This window comes from Agelaius tricolor, unplaced genomic scaffold (assembly GCF_023055355.1).
Source record: "Agelaius tricolor isolate 1412-34295 unplaced genomic scaffold, bAgeTri1.0.p SCAF_5, whole genome shotgun sequence".
NCBI lineage: Eukaryota > Metazoa > Chordata > Aves > Passeriformes > Icteridae > Agelaius > Agelaius tricolor.
The window spans coordinates 46,133,644-46,154,568 of NW_027269265.1; the positions used below are offsets into that span (position 1 = coordinate 46,133,644).

Here is a 20,925-nt window from a genome sequence, read left to right on the forward strand (position 1 = left end):
AAACAGGAAGCAGGCCACATCTTGTGTTTCATTGCACTGTTCAGTCAGTATAAAACACTCCAGAATATTTGGGGCTAGAAGTATTGATAACACATTGAGAGTGTTTATGTCACTTGAAGTTCAACTTTTTCTGAGCCATTTTTTGCTTTCTGTTTAGAAACTTGCACCTATTTTGCCTTTACAGGCTCTATAAATTATTTCTGTTAAAGAGTGGGCTGCACTCAAAATAACAAAAAGCATTAACTGTGCCTACACACATTACACAGGGAAAAGTCTGTGGTCTTTGTGGGGACTTTGATGGCCGCTCAAGGAATGACTTCACAACCAGAGGGCAGTCCATGGAGATGAGCATCCAGGAGTTTGGAAACAGCTGGAAAATAACAAGCACCTGCTCAAATATAAACATGACAGACCTGTGTGCAGATCAGCCTTTCAAGTCTGCCCTGGGACAGAAGCACTGCAGCATCATTAAGAGTAACATCTTTGAAGCCTGTCACAGCAAGGTAATCCTGTTCTCTCATCCTCAATGATTTCACACTAGATATTTGTTGCTGTTTTGCAGCACATTTGCAGCATATTTTTAGTATTGAAGCTACTACACAGTAGTACTCGGCTACTTCTCTCAAAGCCTCACTTCACAGCTGTGCCTATTAAAACAGTTGTACAGTATTGAGGAAGCAGCAGTGCCTGTTTTGAACAACTGAAGATAAAGAGGATAATAGTTGGCCACCATACAGAAGCAGAAAGTTAGGTGTCTGCAAAATGTACAGATAAGTTAGTCTAGGACTGTTTGTGTTGTGATCCTTGGGAAGTTCATTCAAGTTATCTAAAGAGACTAATTATTTGATTTATTTGAGTCACAAATTGAATTAAACAGAAACAAAGCTACTCTTCTTAATTAGAATGTCTATACAAAGCTTCAGTGCACTTTAATAAAAAATTTTAAAAACAAACTTGGCTTAATTTCCTTTGTTAGTTTATGTTGGCAATGGTTAAAAAACAAGAGATATGAAGTTTAGAGGAAATGGGATTTTCTTTCATACTCAATCACTGTCTCTCAGTTGAAGAGTGTACACACTGTGTAGTTGTGCTAAGCCAAAGCAAGGTAGTTCAGTCCTGCAGAAATCACGATGGAAAGGCATTTTAAGTGTAAGTGGCAGCATTATACATATGAGAATAGGAAGATTTAGAGTCCAATTCTACCAGGCAGGTGAAAATAGAAAACTACCTGTTGTGAAATATCATGGCTCCTTCATGACAATCCCAGTCTGTCACAAACCATGTACATGACAGAAATTCAGAACCCTTTCCCTCATGAAAACACAGTGCAGCAGACACAGCTGTGGTGACAGCTCTGTTGGTGTTTTGACAGGTGAACCCAATTCCATATTATGAATCTTGTGTGTCTGACTTCTGTGGCTGTGACAGTGTGGGAGACTGTGAGTGCTTTTGTACCTCAGTTGCTGCTTACTCGAGGAGCTGCAGCAGAGCTGGTGTCTGCATCAACTGGAGAACCCCTGCCATTTGCCGTAAGTACTGCAGGGAAGTGCACACAGAAAGCAGTGCCCCTGGTGCTCAGGCACACGGGATACAGAAGAGCAGAACACCTACATTTCTATGCCTGTGTGACTGAACAAGCTCTTTTTATCATGTTTATTTAATTAAAATCTTTTCAACAAGATTTAAAAAATAGTCCCTGCCCAGTATCTGAGACCTAAATGTTTTTTATTCTTCTATTCCAGCTGTGTTCTGTGATTATTACAATCCACCTGACAAACATGAGTGGTTCTATAAGCCCTGTGGAGCCCCTTGTCTAAGGACCTGCAGAAACCCACAAGGGAAATGTGGGAACTTGCTGTACAGTTTAGAAGGTAATTCTTCCTTGACTTTAATGCAGTTTATGGGAGTCACAGCTACTAGTCTGGTTTTAAATGTCTGAAGCATCAAGGTTACTGAAAGGTTATCCCATCTGTCCCAGAAGTTCATTGACCATGCCTTGCTAATTCCCTGTGTGATGGTGCCATTCATAGCATCATTTGCCTGCTGCTTTTAAATATATGAAGAGATAAAACACCATCCAATATAAATTTGTATAGAATAATTATCTGTTGACAAATGTAGTAAATTAAAACTTTGGGGAGAGAGGTAAAAAGAGGACTTGGAAAAATAATTGGTAGTAAAAAGAACATTCATACTGGAATCACATTCATTTGGGGATCAAATCTATCTTTGGTAGAGGTATTTATGTGCTTTCCTGTGCCCATGTAACTCAGAGTAAGAATACTTTGTTTAATTTTCCAGGCTGTTACCCAGAGTGTAGTCCTGACAAGCCGTATTTTGATGAGGAGAGCAGAGAGTGTGTCTCCCTCCTCAATTGCACTTCATGGTAGGTCAGTTGATGGTGAGAAAGGTAGAATAGGACTGAAAAGGACAAACTAGGAGATGTTCTGTTATGTTTATAGGCAGTGGCAATTACCATTAAATCCAGGAGTTGGTTTTTTGTAAAAATAGGTACAGTTACAGACAGTGTTATTCCATATACAAATTAATTTCAATAAAACAATTCTTTTTTACTCTTTCTCTTCAGCAATCCTGAAGAGAAACTATGTGCTGAAGACTCCAAAGGTAACTTTTCACCCTCACCATGCATTGAGTAATGGTAGGAATGCAACAACCCAACATCACATATTACATGTTACCGAACATATTGGTAATAGGAGGCCAGACAGGTAGTTTAGTATGTGGGTGCAAAGCTGCACAGATATACTTTGATAAGCAAAATGCAGCCTGTGACCTCAAGAACTGTGTAAAGGATAATCATGAGGAGGAAGGAGACAGGTGTAATATGTAGGATTCATCTTACACAGGTTAATACTGCTTTTCCACTTTTCCACTTCCTTGGTAGTCAGTGAAGACAGATAGATAGTAGCCTGTAGCAGGCACTTCATGGGACCTCTTTTAATGAGTACTTTTAGAACAGGACAAATCTTGTAGGAATGCTGACCATTCATTTAATAAAATAAACTAAGACAGATAGCTTATAAGATACGTGTTTGTGTGCCTAAAGGACACATTTGGTTAAGGGACAGCATCAGTTCATTCCCATATCTGGGAGAAAGCACATCCCAAAACACAGGGTGACCCAGTAGATAACACATTTGCATTTTAGCTGATTTTGTTACAGTAATAGATACACTTCCTTTTGTTCTTAAATGTACAGTCTCCAAAATCTGGAGAACTTCTCATATATTTAAATGGAATTGTGTACCATTGCATGCTCCTCATTTGTGGATGGAAATGGCTTTGCAATGACTTGACTCCTGAGCCAGTGTTTTGTGACTCAGAAAGGCAATAATCCCAGTCACATTCCCTGCCCAGAGAGAGTTCTCCTGTGCTCCATGCTAAGTGAGGACAGTATCAGTTCTCATGCTTTTACCAACCAGTAATTCCTCCATGCAAGCTGACTCCAAGAAACACCAGCAAACAGAAAAATCCAACATACTTTAAACAAATGAGATAGACTCACAGTGCAGCTTCTCAAATAGCAACTAAGAAAGTTTCTTAGCCAGGTAATTTATGTTTGATGTTGTGACCTTCAGAAGGGTAAATACAGAGTTTGGTTTGCTTTTCACTTGTATTTATAGTGCAAGTGTCCTCTGTTGCCATGACATTTTCTCTTTTGGTGCCTCAGTTTGCCTGTGCTGCTACAATGGGAAGACCTACACCTTAAATGAAACTGTGTACAGCCACATATCTGGGACCAAGTGTGGTGAAGCTGTCTGTGGCCCTAATGGACAGATTATTGAAACCCTTATCCACTGCAGAACTCCACCTACACCAGCACAAGGTACTAGATTGATAAGGAACTTGATGGTGATTCTGTGGAAGTCCACAATGGTAATAAGATTTATCCATCCTGGAAAAAGAATCCTACAGCATGTCTAGGAAAACAACAGAATTTAAGACTTTTGAAGTTTCAAAACTGAGGGATCAGAGCTTGTGGGTCTTGTGGTGAGGACCAAAAGTGCAATCTTATAGATACATAGATTATATATCTTATAGAATATATAGATTCTTGCTGACCTTACTGTCAGTGAGGTTAAGAGAGAATAGAAAGATTCAGCAATTTTTCATACAACCTTTACAATAAGCTTGAGCATATCACACTTGACACTCTGGTGTCATTAGTCTCAATATTTCATAATTCTAAATCTTTTTTTTCTCCTTCTTATCACCCATAACACGTTCTGGTTTTTATTGTACTGTTTTCTGCATTGGAATAAGTGAGTCTTATACAGGTCACTTTTCTTATAAAAAAATAAAGCTTCCTGGCAGTTAACTCCTGTTCAAAGACATTTTCCAGCATGAATGGAATGTGAAAAATCAGAAAATTTTTTATCTCTTTTTCCTAAAAGATATAAAGAAAAGTGGGGAATTTGCCACATGATTTTTACAAATAAAAATATAAGTGGCTAAATATATATTTATATAGATATTTTATATATATATATATATATATATTTATATATATATATTTATATATATTTATATTACCCTGGCAGCAAATTATACAAGGGCAACAAAGAAAATGAAATGTTAGCTTCTCTTCCCATGTGAGTGGAAGAGCTAAATACTTGATGGCGAACCCATGTGTTTGGTATTTACTGAAAATGTTAAAAAATTGAATAAGTACAGTGGAGTAGTACCTAGTAAAGGCAGGATTAATGAAAGAAGAATGTAGGTGGAATAGTAAAATGTCTACATGATCTGTTTCTATTTAAACCAACAGTTTCTTTGAAAGAAAGCACTAAAAATCCAAATGGAGTGCCACTGGAAATCACCTCTCCAAAGTCAGGTGAAGTACTGCAGGGCTAGAAACATTAAATTGAAATTAATAAATGACACAAGAAGGGGTGTTTATTGTATTCTGAATAGGAAAAAAAATAACTCGATGTGGCAGGGTGTGTGTGTAGTATTCGAGCACCCTACTGTGTAATAGAGGGAGTGTTTATAAATACAGAAGATGGTTTCTGTGTGGACAGAATGTAGGGGGGATAAAAAAAAGATTTTTTAAATTTTTTTTTTTTTTGTAGTTGTAGAGAATGTAAGAGATGTCGTAGGGCTTGAAAGTAGAGTAGTGGAGGATTTAAATACTATTTAATTTGATTTCCTGCAGAACCACATATGAAATATGTAACATCTGCACCTCCCTCATCAGAGGTAGCCACTCCCTGCTTCTGCAATGACAATGGACGATTGATACAAATGGGTGAGAAACCATGCAATTTATTTTCTGCACCATTGACATGGAAAGATGTACTGATAGATAAAAGTGCTTCAGCAAGTGCTCATTCTGCCTGTCACAGTTAGATATTACCAGAAATTGCTACATCTTTGAACTGTAGCTAACACCTTCAGAACTACAACTCTCCCATATCCAGTAACTCTGTTCTGGTTTGAATACCCCTGGTGTAAAGAAACTTATAGCAGTTGCTGATGTCAGCAGAGCCCTGAATCCCAAACTGCTGAACATGAGCTTGTAACTGACAATAATATTCCAAAAGCAGAGAAGGAAAGACTCTTCTTCATCTGTTAGTAGCTCCTGCTTCACTTAGCTCCTGGTGTTTGTGTTTGTGAAGAGCAGATGCACTTGGTGATTTACTCAGTATTGGCTCTTGTACTCATTTTCAGTTCCTTCCAATGTACCTAAGAGCAGGATTTCAGATTAGGCATTGTGGCCCTCCCTCAGTCTTTGCCATTTGGATGAGCTGCTGTCCAGTTCAGGAGCTACAGACAGTCCCCTGAGCATGGCTATTGGGTACAGATAAATGCAGGGCTGAGAATGCAGCCTCAGGCTGACACTTGGGTTTTGTCCTTGCAGGAGGAAATGCTTCTCTGCCAGTGAATGTGTCAGGTCGTTGTGCTTACTCCATCTGCAATAAATCATGTCAGATTGAATTAATTTGGGCAGAGTGTAAAACTGGTCATACTGAGACCCTCAAGGCCTGTGATCCACGTTCTGAAACCTGCCCACCAACACCTGCTCCTAGTATAACAAACCAAGTTCCTGCTCCCACAAGGACTCCTGTGAGTGATTGTCTTGCACTCAATCCTCCCAGAAAGGTGAGAAACTCTAAAGAAGATGTGTTTCATCATTCATCATTCCACCATTCATGCATGGCCTGCAGCCAAGGTTTGGTGTTCTCCTCTGATGCTGGTATCCAGCACTACAGCTGGACTGTAGGTGTGGCTGAATAAGATGATTTAGAAGTATGCCAGAAACCCCTCACTGAAAGAGTAAGTCAAAGATTCTTCTGTTCACCTGAAACACCTAAATGATTGTATGTGAGCAGAGCTACCTAAGCTGAACAAAGAATAGGAAGCCACATCTGGCAGTGTCCTACCACCAGAAGTCATCAGGACCCTAACATATATACCAAAACCAGTAGATATCGAGGCTCTCTTTATTCCTATAAGGTCCATATTGCCTGGTTTCCAGAGCCAAAGTAAACACTGAATTTTGCCATGCTAGACAATTAACTGAATGGAATGTGGTTGCTGCGTGTGATTTTAAAGATTTTGTGACATTACTTTGTTATTTGCCTCACCTCCTTTTTTTTTTTCAATTAATCAATAGTTTAATGAAACATGGAACCTTGGAAACTGCCATACTGCCACTTGCCTGGGAGAAGGAAACAATATCAAATTGTCTGTCATGACTTGCCCACCTCAGCAACTGAAACTCTGCGTCAATGGCTTCCCGATCACAAAACACTCCGATGAAACCGGTTGCTGTGAAGTCTCTGAGTGTCAGTGTAAGTGGCAGGAGAATTCCTGAAATTTATGTTATGTTCAGCTGGGCCTCAAAAAGGAAAAGTCAATCTGGTCAACTTCTGTATTATGTTAATATCAATTCAGTAGGATACAATGGAACAGAAATCCCATCTGAAAGCTTGGCTGTTGAAAGCAGATGTCCTCGCTAGAGTAATTTTTCTTTATCAAACTGGATATTTGTGTCTGACTGGAAGCGAGCAAAAAGGTTAAAACCAGCTTGTACTTACAGGTAGCTCAGAAGTCAAACTTGAAGCCTGTCATTCTGTCTTCTAGGTATTTGCAGTGGGTGGGGAAATGAGCATTATGTGACTTTTGATGGAGCATATTACCATTTTAAAGAAAACTGCACCTATGTCCTTGTGAAGCCAATTCACCCTGACTCTCACAACTTCAGGATTCACATAGACAACTACTACTGTGCTGCCACTGGTGGAGCAATTTGCTCAATGTCTCTCATCATTTTTTACTCTCACTCTGTTGTTATTCTGACACAAGCAAAGGAACATGGAAAAGAAACAAACTTGGTAAAGTATTGTGTTTAAATGAATTCTCAAAATTATTTTGTTGTAGTTATATTACTGTACTGCCAAATGTCCTGTGATGACAAGGGATTAAGCTTATAAAATATGGAATGGTAAGAAATGCAATTGCTTTGCTTCTTCTCTCTCTTTTTTGCTTTTATCAATAGAATCTGTATATTCTAAAAATCTGAGAAATTATCACATAGCTGAAAATTGTGGTTTTCATCCTGATAGGAGTATTCAAATATAAATTGCAACATATTAAAAAGCAATATTAGACAACTGCTAAAATGACTGACTTTAACAGACATCATTTGGTGCACCTAAGGTCTGAATTTGTGCCGCTCTGCTTTCCAGTTGCACTTATCATGTTCCTTACTCAGTGAAAGAGCATCCATAAAAACCTTTTGTTTCTTCCCTTTTCAGATTTTGTTTGATGACAAGAAAGTTGTTCCAGACATTTTTAAGAATGGTATCAGGATAACCAGTTCTGGCCTTTATGCCATAATTGAAATACCTGAATTAGAGGTTTACATCTCCTATAGTCGACTTGCATTTTACATAAAACTCCCTTTCAGCAAGTTTTATAACAATACCATGGGACTCTGTGGTGAGTGTCCTCATCAGCTGATAAAAGTTATTGCTCTGAATTTTCCTCCTTCTGTCTCATTCTCTTGTAAAATCTCTAAATGCTTGCAACTTCACTATTTCTCAAAAATGTTAATAAATTTATTTAATGGAAAGACACTGTCAAGAAATGTAGTTTTAAATCATATCTTTCATTCTGTTCATTGTCTGTTGGGGGATGGAGACAGAATTTTTCTAGGCCCTCCCTTTTCATCATATCCACTTCATATAGGAATGTAGGAAATGTGGAGAGTCCTGTGCCATCTCAGTTACTCTGGCCACCAGAAGAACTGTATCAACCAACACATCAATTCTGGTTTTCATGAGTAGTTGGCAAACTGTTTCTTTGAGTCTTCACTTCCTAGAAACAGTTTGCGTGAATTTATCCAGAACCCCACATGTTGCTCCCTTCACACAAGGAGGAGAACTTCCCCCCAGATTTTCTCTAAAAGCAGCTTCATCAGCATCAACTGTCCTTGAACTGTCATTTTTATATTGCTACCAGGTACCTGCACCAACCAGAAGTCTGATGATGCTATGAAGAGGAATGGTGAGGTCGTCAAGTCCTTCAAAAAGATGGCACTAGATTGGAAAGTCCCATATCCTACCAACAGATACTGTAACCCTGGTGTCTCACAGCCATCGAAGATTGAGTATCATCAGCATTGTGTGCCTTCTAATCTGTGTAAAATCATCTGGTAAGACAACTCCCAAAAGTATCAGAAAAGGAAGTCCACAGGGTAATTTCATTCTTCACTAAATGGCTTGGGTGAACTGATTCTAGGATATGAAGAAAATACAGTCCTGCATACCTTGTGAAACTGAGCAGTGAACTGATGTGTATGTTCTTGAGCTGGGCAGATATTTTTAAGCTGCATCAGCAAAATCAGTCTTCTCTTAATTGTGTCTGCTGCTTGGCACTCCCTCTGCCTGTCAGTTCTGGAGAGGGCAAGCGGGAACTAGCTATAATTCAGTATCTGAAAGCTCTGAATGATATGAAACACAGTCAGAATATAGTAAGCAAATATATGTGTCTGTTTTTAAAATAATTTTGTGGTTTAAAGCAGGATTTTCAAACATGCTGGCATAAAACCGTCAGTATATAGACTTACAGCTATGAGCTGTGCATGAGCCTTTGCAGGTAGCAGTCCAACATAATATTGTTTCCTTTCAAAGCATTGTTAAGAATGGCAGGTAAAGCTCGTTCTTTATTAAGCTGCCGGGGTGTTGCCTATGAGAACAATTTGTAGCTGTACCTTGAGGTTTTGCCGGGAGCAGGGGGGGATGGTTTGGCTCTGAGTTGCATTCTTCCTTGGAAGTAGCCCAAGGTTTTTCTCTCTGCTTTGTGAAGGACCCTGACGGAGTGCCACGGTGTGGTGCCCCCCCAGCCCTACTACGAGGCGTGTGTGGCCAGCGGGTGCTCGGAGCAGCACCCCAGCACGGAGTGCCAGAGCATGCAGACCTACGCGGCGCTCTGCGGGCTCCACGGCGTCTGCGTGGACTGGAGGAGGCTGGCGAGCGGGCAGTGCGGTGAGCCTGGGAACGGGCAGCGAGTTACGGTGCAAAACACCCCCTGGGGTGAAGCAAGTCCGCTCTGCTCTGCCCTCCCCTGCTGCTCTGGACCTGAGAAAAAGCAGAACAAACCAAAGCGGTTGTTCCAGCCAGACCTGGTGCAAAAACAAGGGGGAACCAGGCCCACGGCGTCTCCTGCGTAGCTCAGCCGAGGAGTTGTGTGTGTTCCCGCAGCTTGGGCACTAGATGGCAACGCACCGCTTCTCCCTGCGTGCTTCGCCCTGCTCGGCCCCCCCCGTGAATCGGGGCGAGCGCTGCTGCTCCTGGCGCTTGCACCCTGCCGGCCCCATCGGCCCCTCCGGCTGGGCCTGCAGGGCCCCCTTGCCGGGCCGTGCCGACCCGGGAGCTGGCTGCGCGCTTTGTCCCTTCGTGTCCCTGCATCGGAGGGTACCCCTGGGTCTGGGCTTTTTAACTTGTGTGTTGCAATGTTCCACAGAGGCCAGCTGTCCTCAGGATCAGGTGTACAAGCCATGCGGGGAAGCAAAAAGAAACACTTGCTTCAGCAGGTGCGTCATTTCCTATAAGGCGTTTTTCAAGTCCATAATGTGAAGATTGCCGGGGAAATTTGAAGTTCACATCCCCTTAGGATTTAGGTGTCTTGATTGCCCTGGGCAATTTTTGCCTCTCGTTCATTCTCATTTATATTCTGTTTGTGCAGAGGAGTCGTTATGAACACCCTTCCTTCCCAAAATAGCACATCAGTGTTTGTTGAAGGATGCTACTGTCCTGATGGAAAAATTCTGCTGAATGATCATGATGGCATTTGTGTGTCAGTTTGTGGTAAGAAATGGTATAAATGGTGCTATAGAAGTGGGGGGCAGAGCCTGACTAGAAGTGCATATTAAGGGGGTTGTTTTGGGTACAGAGGAAATAGGGGAGATCTTGTAACTGACCCTTTCTGGTGAAGCTGGAAGCATTCCAGATTGAGAGCTTCTGCCTGCTCTTATATGCAAAAGATGCAACTTTCAAAAGAACAAAGAATAGCATGTTTAAGATGTTTTTGTGTTTACAACCTGTGACTTTGCACTCTGAATTTCTCTTTCTCTTGGTGGCTGTTTCTCAGATTTCAATACCTTCCTTCTGTTCCTGTTTTTCTGCTTCTGTTGTTTTCCCTGATGGAGTTACCTTTAAAGTAACATCTAATTAATTTTATAGGTTGCACTGCACAGGATGGGTCAGTGAAACAGGTAAGAGAAAGGAAAATACTGTCTTTATAGTTTATCTGTGTTCTGTGACCTTCTGCAAAAATGACTGCATAACTTGTTTCTTTTAATTTTAAGCTTAAAAACCAGTGAACTGCAATGACACTGGGGAGAAAATCAGATTTTATTAACTCCAGAACTTGTTTAATCACTTGAGGTACAGAAACAGAAAGAGCAGTTTTTGGGAATCAGTTTCCTGGTAGAACTATCAGGCTTTCCTCCTGGAAACACATAAACCTGAAAAGGAAGGTGGCAAATAATGGCATTTTTTCTTACTCTTCTTCTCCCTCTGGGATTTGAATTGCAGTTTTCCTACACAATAAATTCGGTCAACCCAGTCCTACACTGGCTTGCAGAAGGCATTCATTGATATATTCCTTCCAGGTTTTTCTCTCTGAACTGCTACCCCTCTTGTTTTTATAGCCTAGAGAGGCTTGGGAACATGACTGCCAATACTGTACTTGTGATGAAACGACCTTGAACATCTCTTGCTTCCCCCGCCCTTGTGCTAAATCTCCACCTATCAACTGCACAAAAGAAGGCTTTGTACGCAAAATAAAGCCACGTCTGGAAGACCCCTGCTGCACAGAGACAGTCTGTGGTGAGTAGATCTTTCTCTTGCCATAATATGACAACATTTGCCTTCATCAGTAATCCTAAAGTGAGATGTGATGCCCCACAGCACACTGGAGTGGTCATTTTTCCATCCACGTGCCAGGAACTCTTGCTAGCAGAAAAAAACTCCTCTGGTCCATCTTGTTCTCTAAAATTAGTGCCATGACCTGACAGCTATTTACACTGGAAAATCTCCTGTGGATCATTGGGACCAGCAGGTGCTCCACAGGATTCTTTAGCTCTTGTCCTTTTGAGATGAGAAGGTGATCCTTCCACAGAGATTCACTCAGTAGAAGAGGCTTCCCTAAAGCTTCCTGTAGAGGTTCCTGACATATGTTTGCCCTCAGCTTTGCATTTGCACCCTCCCAGTCCCAAATGCCCACCACAGCACAGGAGTATCCTGCTCCTAAACCTGGCCATTCCCAGTATCTATACCAAGATGCAGGACAGAGAATCCTGGCAATGGTAATAGGATGGTTTTTTCCAAGCTCTCTCCACAAGTAACACTGCTGGATGGGAGGCTTTGGCTTACTTTGTCTCTGCTGTGTATTGCAGAATGTGATATAAAAACCTGCATTATCAACAAAACTGGATGTGACTTAGGTTTCCAGCCAGTGGTTGCTATATCTGAGGATGGTTGTTGCCCTATCTTCTCCTGTAGTAAGTACCTTGTTTCCTTAAGATGTTTTATTTATTCTTTGAAGTATTTGATTTTTCTAATGAGGTAACATAAAAGGCAGAAGCCTTTTCCCTTCCCTTCCCTCTCAGCCTTTACAATTGGGCTATTTTTTTTTCTTTTTATGTCCCCTTTTTTTTTTTTTTTTTTTTGAGTTAGAATAACTGGTTCAGGTTCTCTGTATTCAGTATTCAGGGAGTGTAAGCTATTGACCATGTACTGAATGATGGTTAAAGTGAACCCATCCAGAAGCTCTGCTGCCAAATTATATTTCCAGATTCACACACATAAGCCTGTTAGCTTTGTTACCAGTACAGTGGTTAACAATAAAGAAAAGGTCAAGTAATTTCAAGTATAGATAAAAAACCATAAGGCAAATAAATTTTACCTTATGGAAAATACTGGGGTATAGAATTATCCCCACTTGATGCATAACATCTAAGCAGATGCTACATGTGGGCTTCTGAATACCGAATATCACCATGTACTAGTTGCTTTTTTCCCCCCTCTTGTGTGGGCTGTTAAGTTCATCTCTACTCTTTGACTTCTCTAAATCACTCACAATTCAGAGATGAGTACAGAAACTGCATCATTCCTAGCACAACAACCTTTTCATTTTTTTTCCTTGCAGTACCAAAAGGTGTATGTGTTTCTGAAGGAGTTGAATTTAAGGTAGGCCTTCTTCCAGACACTTCTTCCTAGGAGTTAATGTTGCTTGAGTCAGAATTATCTGAAGTTCTTGTTTTCAACATTCATACAAAAAGCAGGATTAGAATGGCTTGTAATTCTTCCCTGCCAGTAGTCTCCCTCCCAACACCAAGCAATCTGTGATTCTGGGACAGGTTATTCAATAGGTAATGCTAGAAACCAGTAACTTGCTTACTGAAAAAGATCTTTCCTGTGCTTTAGAGTCAATGTGTCAGAATTGTAATTGAACACAAATTTTAAAGCTCATTGAATGTTGTAAGATTACTGCTTGGTCAAACTGACCAAAAATGCTTGGAATTTATGAGAACTCATTTAACATCACTCATACACTTGGGAATGTCAGCCTTGTGTTCATTTTGTGATACCAATGGTGAAGTTTTAGAGATCTGGATGTGTATTCATTTCAGAAAATTCTTCCAAAAGTAAACCTCATAAGCATTAGTTTTTTTCAATAGGCCAGGGGGATGTTTATTCCAGAACCCTCTGAATTCTTGTCATGGTTTTCTCTCTCCCCTATATTTCCAGCCAGGGACAATGGTGCCTAAAAGCTCTTGTGAGAACTGTGTGTGCACGGATGAGCAGGATCCCGTGACACAGACCAACCGCATCCAGTGCCTTCCAGTGCAATGCCAAACCACCTGTCAGCAGGTCAGCACCTCCTTGACCACAATGCCTGATGAGTTGAAACAGGGACAGTGTAACTGCTTTGTCTGTGCAACACAGCAGGATAGACTCTTCTATTGATTGTTTTGCAAAGTCCTTCTTAGGGTGCTGTTATTTTTGCTCCAGCAAATTTAAGAGGCCACCTTTGGAAAAGTGCTCTGAGGGGAAGTAATTACAAACCTGTTAAAGTCTGACTGCTGAAAGATGCTGTGTCATTCTGTTCATGTTCTCCATTGTCAGCTTATAAATGAAGATTATGAGGAAACTGCACAGTATTTCCAGACACTTTCGCTTGTGGATGGGGAATACTCAATTACTCCTTAGTACTTGTGAGAATTAGCTCTCAAGTTGTTCAATCTGTTACTGAATATAAGTAGGGTGGTGGCTTTTCCATTCATGCCCACATAAGGACAGATGCACCACCAATGTTAAAAATGGGCAAAAGTTTTCATTACGCTTTTTCCTGAAGCCAGCCACACCCACAGCCACCAGAAAACCAATGCATACCTAAAACACAGCAGAGAAAATCTTCACATGTCTGACATCAATAGTTCTTGTAGATAATGATATCCGACCAAGCAGTGGTGGCAGACTGTGCAAGTAATCACGTGCTAAATTAATTTATTTCACCTCTTTTGTGTGTTAGTCTGAAGAGAAGAATAGTCAATGACAGGGTCTTCACGGCAACTGAAGTACCCAGAAGTCATTATTCAGTAAGGCAGGAAAATTACCAGCTTTGATTGTCAGGCTTAATGTAGTTCCAACAGATTTCAAAACACAACAAAATTGAAACCAGAAGGCTGGCTCGTTTCCTCTGCCATCTTCAGTGTAGCTTTGATCCAAAGATGCTTCAGCAACAAGACACAGATTAACATGGATAAATGGAAACTTTATTCCCACAGGGTTTTCGCTATGTGGAAGAGAAGGGTCAGTGCTGCAGCCAGTGCCAGCAAGTGGCATGTGTGGCAAATTTTCCTTTTGGCAATGTGACCATTGAGGTAAGCACTCCCATGCTCTGCACACAAGGCTGAACTATCAAAAAACCTCAGCATTTTTTCAATCAGTACCATGCATTTCAAGGCTGGGAGAACCTCAAGGAGATGTAAAAATGTCTGTGTTTCCAAAGTGAATGTAGATGTTCATACAGCTGTTCCCTGCTGTGTGCATCTCATAGGCACTACCATGTTGACAATTATATTCTCTGTCAGGAATGGAAATCCTGTTACCTCCACTTCTCTTGACATGAAATAGCAAGAAAGAATTTAGAAGGGATGGTGACATGGTGTGATACTGCTCCTGCAGAGATACATTGTGCTGGCTTCACATCACACTGCTCCCATCTGAAGCAGTTTCATTATCTTGCCCTGAAGATACAGGGATACAGTGTGAGCAAGCTGATATAGCTGTGCTGCCACTGGTTCTGAATTTGCTGAGGCAGAAATCGAGTGACACAGCTGCTGTAGTGTTGTGTGACTTGGTAACACACACAGCTAATACATCATGTCTTGTGAATGTAGCGTTGTGTAGGCAGAAGCTGAGCCTTTTAAGGATGGGCTTGATGATCCCACCCTCGATATGGCTTGGTCTTTTATACCCTTACTGATACTATGATTTCATGATTCTAGCTTTTTTTGGTTTTATTACAGCCTGCTACTCCTGTGTATGGCTAATGATGCTGTTTCAACCGGTGGCTTGTCTTACATGCAATTGCTTCTCTGATAGCTCCTGTGTTCTACGTATTTTCTATTTCATCCTTTTATTCCTTGATAATTTATCTTACAAGGTAGATTTTTCTCTTCCAATATATAGTTTTTATCTCTGCATGAGGAGGCTTTGCAGTTATGCATCTCTATTGCAAAGACATTTTTTTTCTCTTTCACTCCTTTTCATTTTCTTCCATATATTAAAAAAGGAAATTGTTGAAATCCTTTGAAAGAGTTATTTTTCTTTTGTGTATATTTCAGCTCACAAACATTAGCACACCTACCTTCTGGCATTTCTGTTAATACCTTTATGCTTATTCTGCCATTCTTTCATTCTTTCCCCCTGGGAGGCCATAGAAGTGATTTTGCATGGAATGGTAGTGGGCGAGCTTGGTACCTAATTTGTAGATGTGAGTTGCAGACATCTCAGCCCTTTCAGAGTGATATCAGCAACCCAGTCTCTGCCAGTTCATTGACTTTATTACTGTTTCAGTTTTCTAATTTTATAGCTATACTCCATTGGCTTGGGGTTTTTGTTTGTCTTTGTTTGTTGGGTTTTGGTTTTGTTTTTTAATTATTTTTTTCTGTTTTTATCAGGTTGGAAAGAGTTATAAAGATCCATATGACAACTGTACTCAGTACACGTGCACTGAATCAGCAGGCCAGTTTTCCTTGACTAGTACAATAAAGGTCTGCCTACCATTTGAAGAAGCAAACTGTGTGCCAGTAAGTATTTTACAGCCAGAAAAAGACTTCTGTAATGAGCCCTGATCCTGGCCTGGGAGTTTTATTTGCTGAGTATTTCTTGATCTTCCTTTTTTGAAGGAAATGTGCTTTTCCAGCCCTGTGTCCCATGGAAATAAGCCAAAAATATTTGCAAACAAGACCACACCATTTACATTGTTGTGGGATAAGCATTAGAACTTGAAAAAGAAGGGTGTTGGAGCAATAGCAAGGAAGGATTTTTCATCACTTGAGAAACATCAGTGTTATAAAATGCAATTGAACAAGTGGTAACTCACCATGGAACCTTGTGGGACTGATGAACAAAGTGTCTTCTGATATGTGGTGTTCCATTAAGTGAGGAAATGGAACAGGAATGAACAAGGGGTAATATTCATACCCAGGCTTTCAGCTATTGGTGGTTCCCAGTAACTTTCAGTAGCATTTTGGGACTTCACAGCAGATCAAAGCAGGGACTAGGACAGCCATGTTCTTGAATTAGCTCTGGGGTAGGCTCTGCCCAGGCCAGGCTGTTCAATTCCAGGGACAGCTGTCAATCTCTGTCTCTGGCTGGGGTTTTTATGCTGGCTTCAATAGGACCTAAATAAGATCAGGCATCTATTGCAGGGCATCTTACCTGGCTTGTGAGAGGATATATAGTTCTAAGAAAATTCCCTCTCTTCCTTGCTGGGTGATTTGTTCTGGTTTGGGTTTTTTAAGCAGCTTTATATATAATTGGTACACAAGTAGGTCTGATGAGGAATGTGCATGGATTAGAGATGAGGGACTGTAACTGAGCTCTCATCATTGCTACTGTCTGCTTAGGACTACATGCATCTGAACTGACTGTTCTGGTTACTTTCAATACAGGGGACAGTTGAGGTGTCTTCAGATGGCTGTTGTAAGACATGTGAGTGCATTAAATCACTGCTTCTCTGCTCCAATACTGTTTGGTCCTTCCCTGCTTGTAGCCCTGTTTCTGCAAGGATTGAGAGCCTGCAGATTCCACAGACTGTAAGACAGTTTTACAGCAGCAGAACTGTTCTGTACCTCACAGCCAAGACTAAAAATCTGCCTTATTCTTCCAATGGGAACACTAAAATTTTTATCTCCTTTTCTGTGTTTTTAAATAACTGAAATACTGTTAGCTTGAACTGTACTCCTGATAAGAAAACTTGTAGAAGATATTCTCTGTGTTCTTGCATCTGCAAATTGCATAGAAATAAAGTTTTGGGTTTTTTTCTGTAGCATCCACTCAGAAATCACAGTTTGTTATAGAGCCACATATGTAATTTATAGCCATGTTAGAAAAACCTAAGGCCTTCATGCCTCCTTTAGGTCTTGATTCAACAGTATCTTTACATGCTAAAGCTAGACCACAAATGGGAAAGTACATTGACTGGTGGGGAATCATTTTGCTGAATTAATGCCTCTTTGCACTCTCATTTGTGGTTTTGGTTGTGCATTTGAACTGTGAGAAATTTTACTAGGATGAATTGTCCTTGGTTGACTATCAGATACCTTTCAAAACATTTGTTTCCCAGTCTGAAGAAGCTTAACAGAAGTGTTCTTCTGCCCAGGTATTGACCTACCCCACAAATGCAAACGCAATGTGAAGGAGCAGTACATCGTCCATGGCAACTGCAAGTCAGCTGCTCCTGTCCCAGTGCCCTTTTGTGAAGGGATGTGCAGTACCTACTCCGTGTAAGTAGGAAGCCTTTCTCTGTCCTCCTCTGTGTCTTGTCTTCCTGGGTTCTTGTCACCAATGGGCTGCTGCTGTTTGTCCCCTTCCTGCTGTTTGTTGGGAAACTGGGTGTGCAGAAGAGCAATCATTAGCAATGGCTTCAGTGTGATTGAGTGCCTTATCTTAGTCAGGAAAATAGGTCCCCTGGGAAAGACGTCAGCTACATTTATTAAACCTGCTCTTAAGCATGTCCTTGTATGGTTTTTGAACAGCTCTGGGAGGCTTTCCTGCCTTTTGTTCTCTGCATGAATTGCTCCTTTCTGTCTTGCTAGAATGGGCCTAATCCAAAATCCACCGACGTTACTGGGATTTCCCCCACTGGTGTCAAAGGATCTGGCCCTGCATGGCCAATAGGATCCTGAGGAAAGGCTGTTATGAATAAGCAGAAGAATAGACAGGAAATTTTGCTCCTTAGTAATATGTGCATTTGGAGCAGCAAATGCAGATGAGTTTGGGAAGACCACAGGCAGCAGACTGATATGAAAAATCTCATTTCTATAGGTATTCTTTGGAGGCCAGTGAAATGGAACACAAATGCACTTGCTGCCATGAAAAAAGAAGTCGCAAAGTGAAGGTGGAACTGGTTTGCTCAAACCATAAAACAGTCCAGTTTACATATGTGTACATAGATGAATGTGGATGTGTGGAAACAAAATGCCCAAAGAGGATAACATGAGTAAAACTAAAGGAAACATTTCATCCCCCATTTAATCCTTCCCTAGCAAGTGATTAGTTTAGAAAACAGCTGTAAGTAACCTTCAAATGACCATAGTAGTGCTTTTTCTTTCTGGTATTATATGCAGTTATGGAAATTAGCTAAGATTTTACTCTAAATGTTTGTAGAATAAACTGCATTTCAAAGAGGACTTGTTCTCCTGTTTCAGTGATGCTGCTAACGGGGCAGAGTGGCTGATGTCTTTAATCTTACACTGATATTATAAACCAAGGTTATTACAAGATACTCTAGAGACAACTGATGCCTTTCAAAAGTCCTGCCTGAAGAAAGTGCACATTTTTAAACCATAACCACATGTATTTAATTTCCCTTAGAAGTGAAACAACAATCACTTCCACAGCTGCAGTTCACCCAGAGGCAGGACTTGGCTCAGGGCCACATTTCTGTTCTTCTCCCAGTGGTCCCAAATCTACTTTGGCTGTGACTCTGGGTCACTGAAGGAAGTCAAGGTGGTTTTTTTCCTTCCTCACAGTGAGCACTGTATCAGGAGTGTAAAAACATGGATCTTACATATACACTACAAAATGAATATATTTGCACCCTTATTGGGAGTCCTTATCTCACTGGGGGTTTTTATTATTTGCCAGCATCAATCCCTGATCTGTGTGTTAGTTCAGTCTCTCTACTGGTTGCATGACCGTGATTTGTGTTACAAATAATTGGTTCTCAGCTAGCCTGCCCAGTGGTACTGGTGACAGTATTTCATGTGGATAGGGATCAAGATGATCCAACAATACCTTGAGAGTGCACAAGGAAGGCAGGTGGTTCTGTTATTTGAGCAATTTGTGTTTTGTGACCCGAAGGAGAACTGAAGCCTGTGACTTTCTTAGTGTCCTGCAGCCTGCTGAGGAGGCTTTTTTGAGAATTGTTTAGCAGAGAATGCTTTTGAACTGACCAAGTAGATATGATATTCATTATACTTTAACTTTCCATTTTTAAAGTGTTGCAGCTCTTGAGCCCCAAGGAATCTTTAATTTGCTTATTTTTCATAATAAATCCTTCCAGCAGATGTCACGGTTCTTTGATGTGTACTGTTTCATCGTGGTGTTACCGATCTTAAAATTGTGGGAATCCTTGATGTCGCTTGATTAAAAGTTATAGGAACCTCCAAATAATTCTGCTAACTCTCTGTGCAATGCAGCTCCCTTGGAAGGCACAATTGCTTGATTGAGGCTTATGTACAAATTTCACATTAATCCAGAAAACTGTTTTTATTGATACAAATCAAGTGCACAAATGCTTTTGCAATGCAAAGAACAGCACACAAAAAAAAATTAAAAAAAAAAAGCCATCCCTTCCTTTCCTCCTCGCCTTTCCCCCTCAGGGAAGAGGTCATTCCTCATTCTTGAGTGCTTTTGTCATCAGATAGTAAGTAGACTCTGTAAGTAGTCATATACACACTCATGCAAATCAACCAGCCAACCAACCCTGCAAATCAATAATTGTCAGCCAGATGACTTGGCAGGAACAAGATCAGAAACCTTTCACATCTCTGCATTATCTTCAGGTGGGAGAAGGGAATAAACCACAATCTAATCATACCAGCTGTCTTTAGATTTCTATTCTCTTGTCTGTTTCAGTGATGATGAGATTTTACACAGAAGCTGAGAATGGAATTGATTTAAAGGCATGCTTTCTTGCTTATTTTTGGCATGCATTTTGCTTTTCAGGCAAGTGAAATGCTCCAACCAAAGACATATTTCCATCTCCAGGATGTTTTTGATCATGTGAAATCTCACATGCACCTTCCTCATTCCCAGATACACCTGGCACTCCATTTACTCAATCCAGCATCTACTGACCTATGTGATACTACTTAGAGGCCAGGTTTTAAGGAGAACTTTATCATTCTCTGTTTGGAGGTGCAGAGTCTTACTTAGCTGGCAGCAAGGTAAAACCTTTTTAACGGGAATTTCAGCTTCTTTAGCTAAAAGATAGTCAGTAAATAAAGACAGTCAGTAAATATTATAGAATCATAGAATATGCTGAGTTGGAAGGGACCCACAAGGATTATTGAATCCAACTCCTGGCCCTGCACAGGACATCCCCTGGAATCACACCATGGGCCTGAGAGCATTGTCCAAGTGCTTCTTGAACTCTGCCAGGCTTGTGCTGTGACCACTTCCCTGGGCATCCTGATCCAGTGCTCAGCCACCCTCTGGGTGAAGAAATTTTTGATAATATCCAACCTAAACCTGCCCTGACACAACTTCAGGCCGTTCCCTTGGGTTCTGTCACTGGTCAGAGAAGAATTCAGTGCCTACCCTTCCTCTTCCCCTCATGAGGAGTTTGTAACTGCAATGAGGTCTCCACTCAGTCTTCTCTTTTCCGGGCTGAACAGGCCAAGTGACCTCAGCCCTTCTTCATACAACTTCCCCTCAAGGCCCTTCACCATCTTTGTTGCCCTTCTTTGGACCCTCTCTAATAGTTCAATATCTTATATTGTGGTGACTGTAACTACACACAATACTCAAGTCAATGGGTCAAATATCTCCCTCTGCACAAAACCAAAAATCAGTCTGGAGGCTGTTTGATCAAGATGCTGACAAGCTGGCCCTTCTTGGTTAGAGCCTGTGCCTCTGCATGCAGCAGCAGCATTGC

The 20,925-nt window shown here is 40.9% G+C and overlaps 1 protein-coding gene across 1 annotated transcript in view; it reads left to right on the plus strand.

Annotated features, from left to right (window-relative positions):
* LOC139590282 (mucin-5B) overlaps nt 1–19,333 on the plus strand; it is a 41,999-nt gene extending 22,666 nt beyond the window's left edge. The window contains exons 23-48 of the mRNA XM_071427703.1: nt 267–503; nt 1,373–1,529; nt 1,743–1,871; nt 2,302–2,386; nt 2,588–2,625; nt 3,692–3,847; nt 4,790–4,855; nt 5,177–5,269; nt 5,882–6,123; nt 6,638–6,815; nt 7,108–7,358; nt 7,782–7,965; nt 8,488–8,680; nt 9,334–9,512; nt 9,991–10,060; nt 10,213–10,334; nt 10,710–10,741; nt 11,180–11,357; nt 11,927–12,031; nt 12,679–12,719; nt 13,281–13,403; nt 14,321–14,416; nt 15,719–15,847; nt 16,715–16,754; nt 17,425–17,548; nt 18,090–19,333. Of these exons, the coding sequence (XP_071283804.1) occupies nt 267–503; nt 1,373–1,529; nt 1,743–1,871; nt 2,302–2,386; nt 2,588–2,625; nt 3,692–3,847; nt 4,790–4,855; nt 5,177–5,269; nt 5,882–6,123; nt 6,638–6,815; nt 7,108–7,358; nt 7,782–7,965; nt 8,488–8,680; nt 9,334–9,512; nt 9,991–10,060; nt 10,213–10,334; nt 10,710–10,741; nt 11,180–11,357; nt 11,927–12,031; nt 12,679–12,719; nt 13,281–13,403; nt 14,321–14,416; nt 15,719–15,847; nt 16,715–16,754; nt 17,425–17,548; nt 18,090–18,264 (3,423 nt within the window). The 3' untranslated portion in view covers nt 18,265–19,333. The remainder of the gene's footprint in view (nt 1–266; nt 504–1,372; nt 1,530–1,742; nt 1,872–2,301; nt 2,387–2,587; nt 2,626–3,691; nt 3,848–4,789; nt 4,856–5,176; nt 5,270–5,881; nt 6,124–6,637; nt 6,816–7,107; nt 7,359–7,781; nt 7,966–8,487; nt 8,681–9,333; nt 9,513–9,990; nt 10,061–10,212; nt 10,335–10,709; nt 10,742–11,179; nt 11,358–11,926; nt 12,032–12,678; nt 12,720–13,280; nt 13,404–14,320; nt 14,417–15,718; nt 15,848–16,714; nt 16,755–17,424; nt 17,549–18,089) is intronic.
* The last annotated feature ends 1,592 nt before the right edge of the window (nt 19,334–20,925 follow it).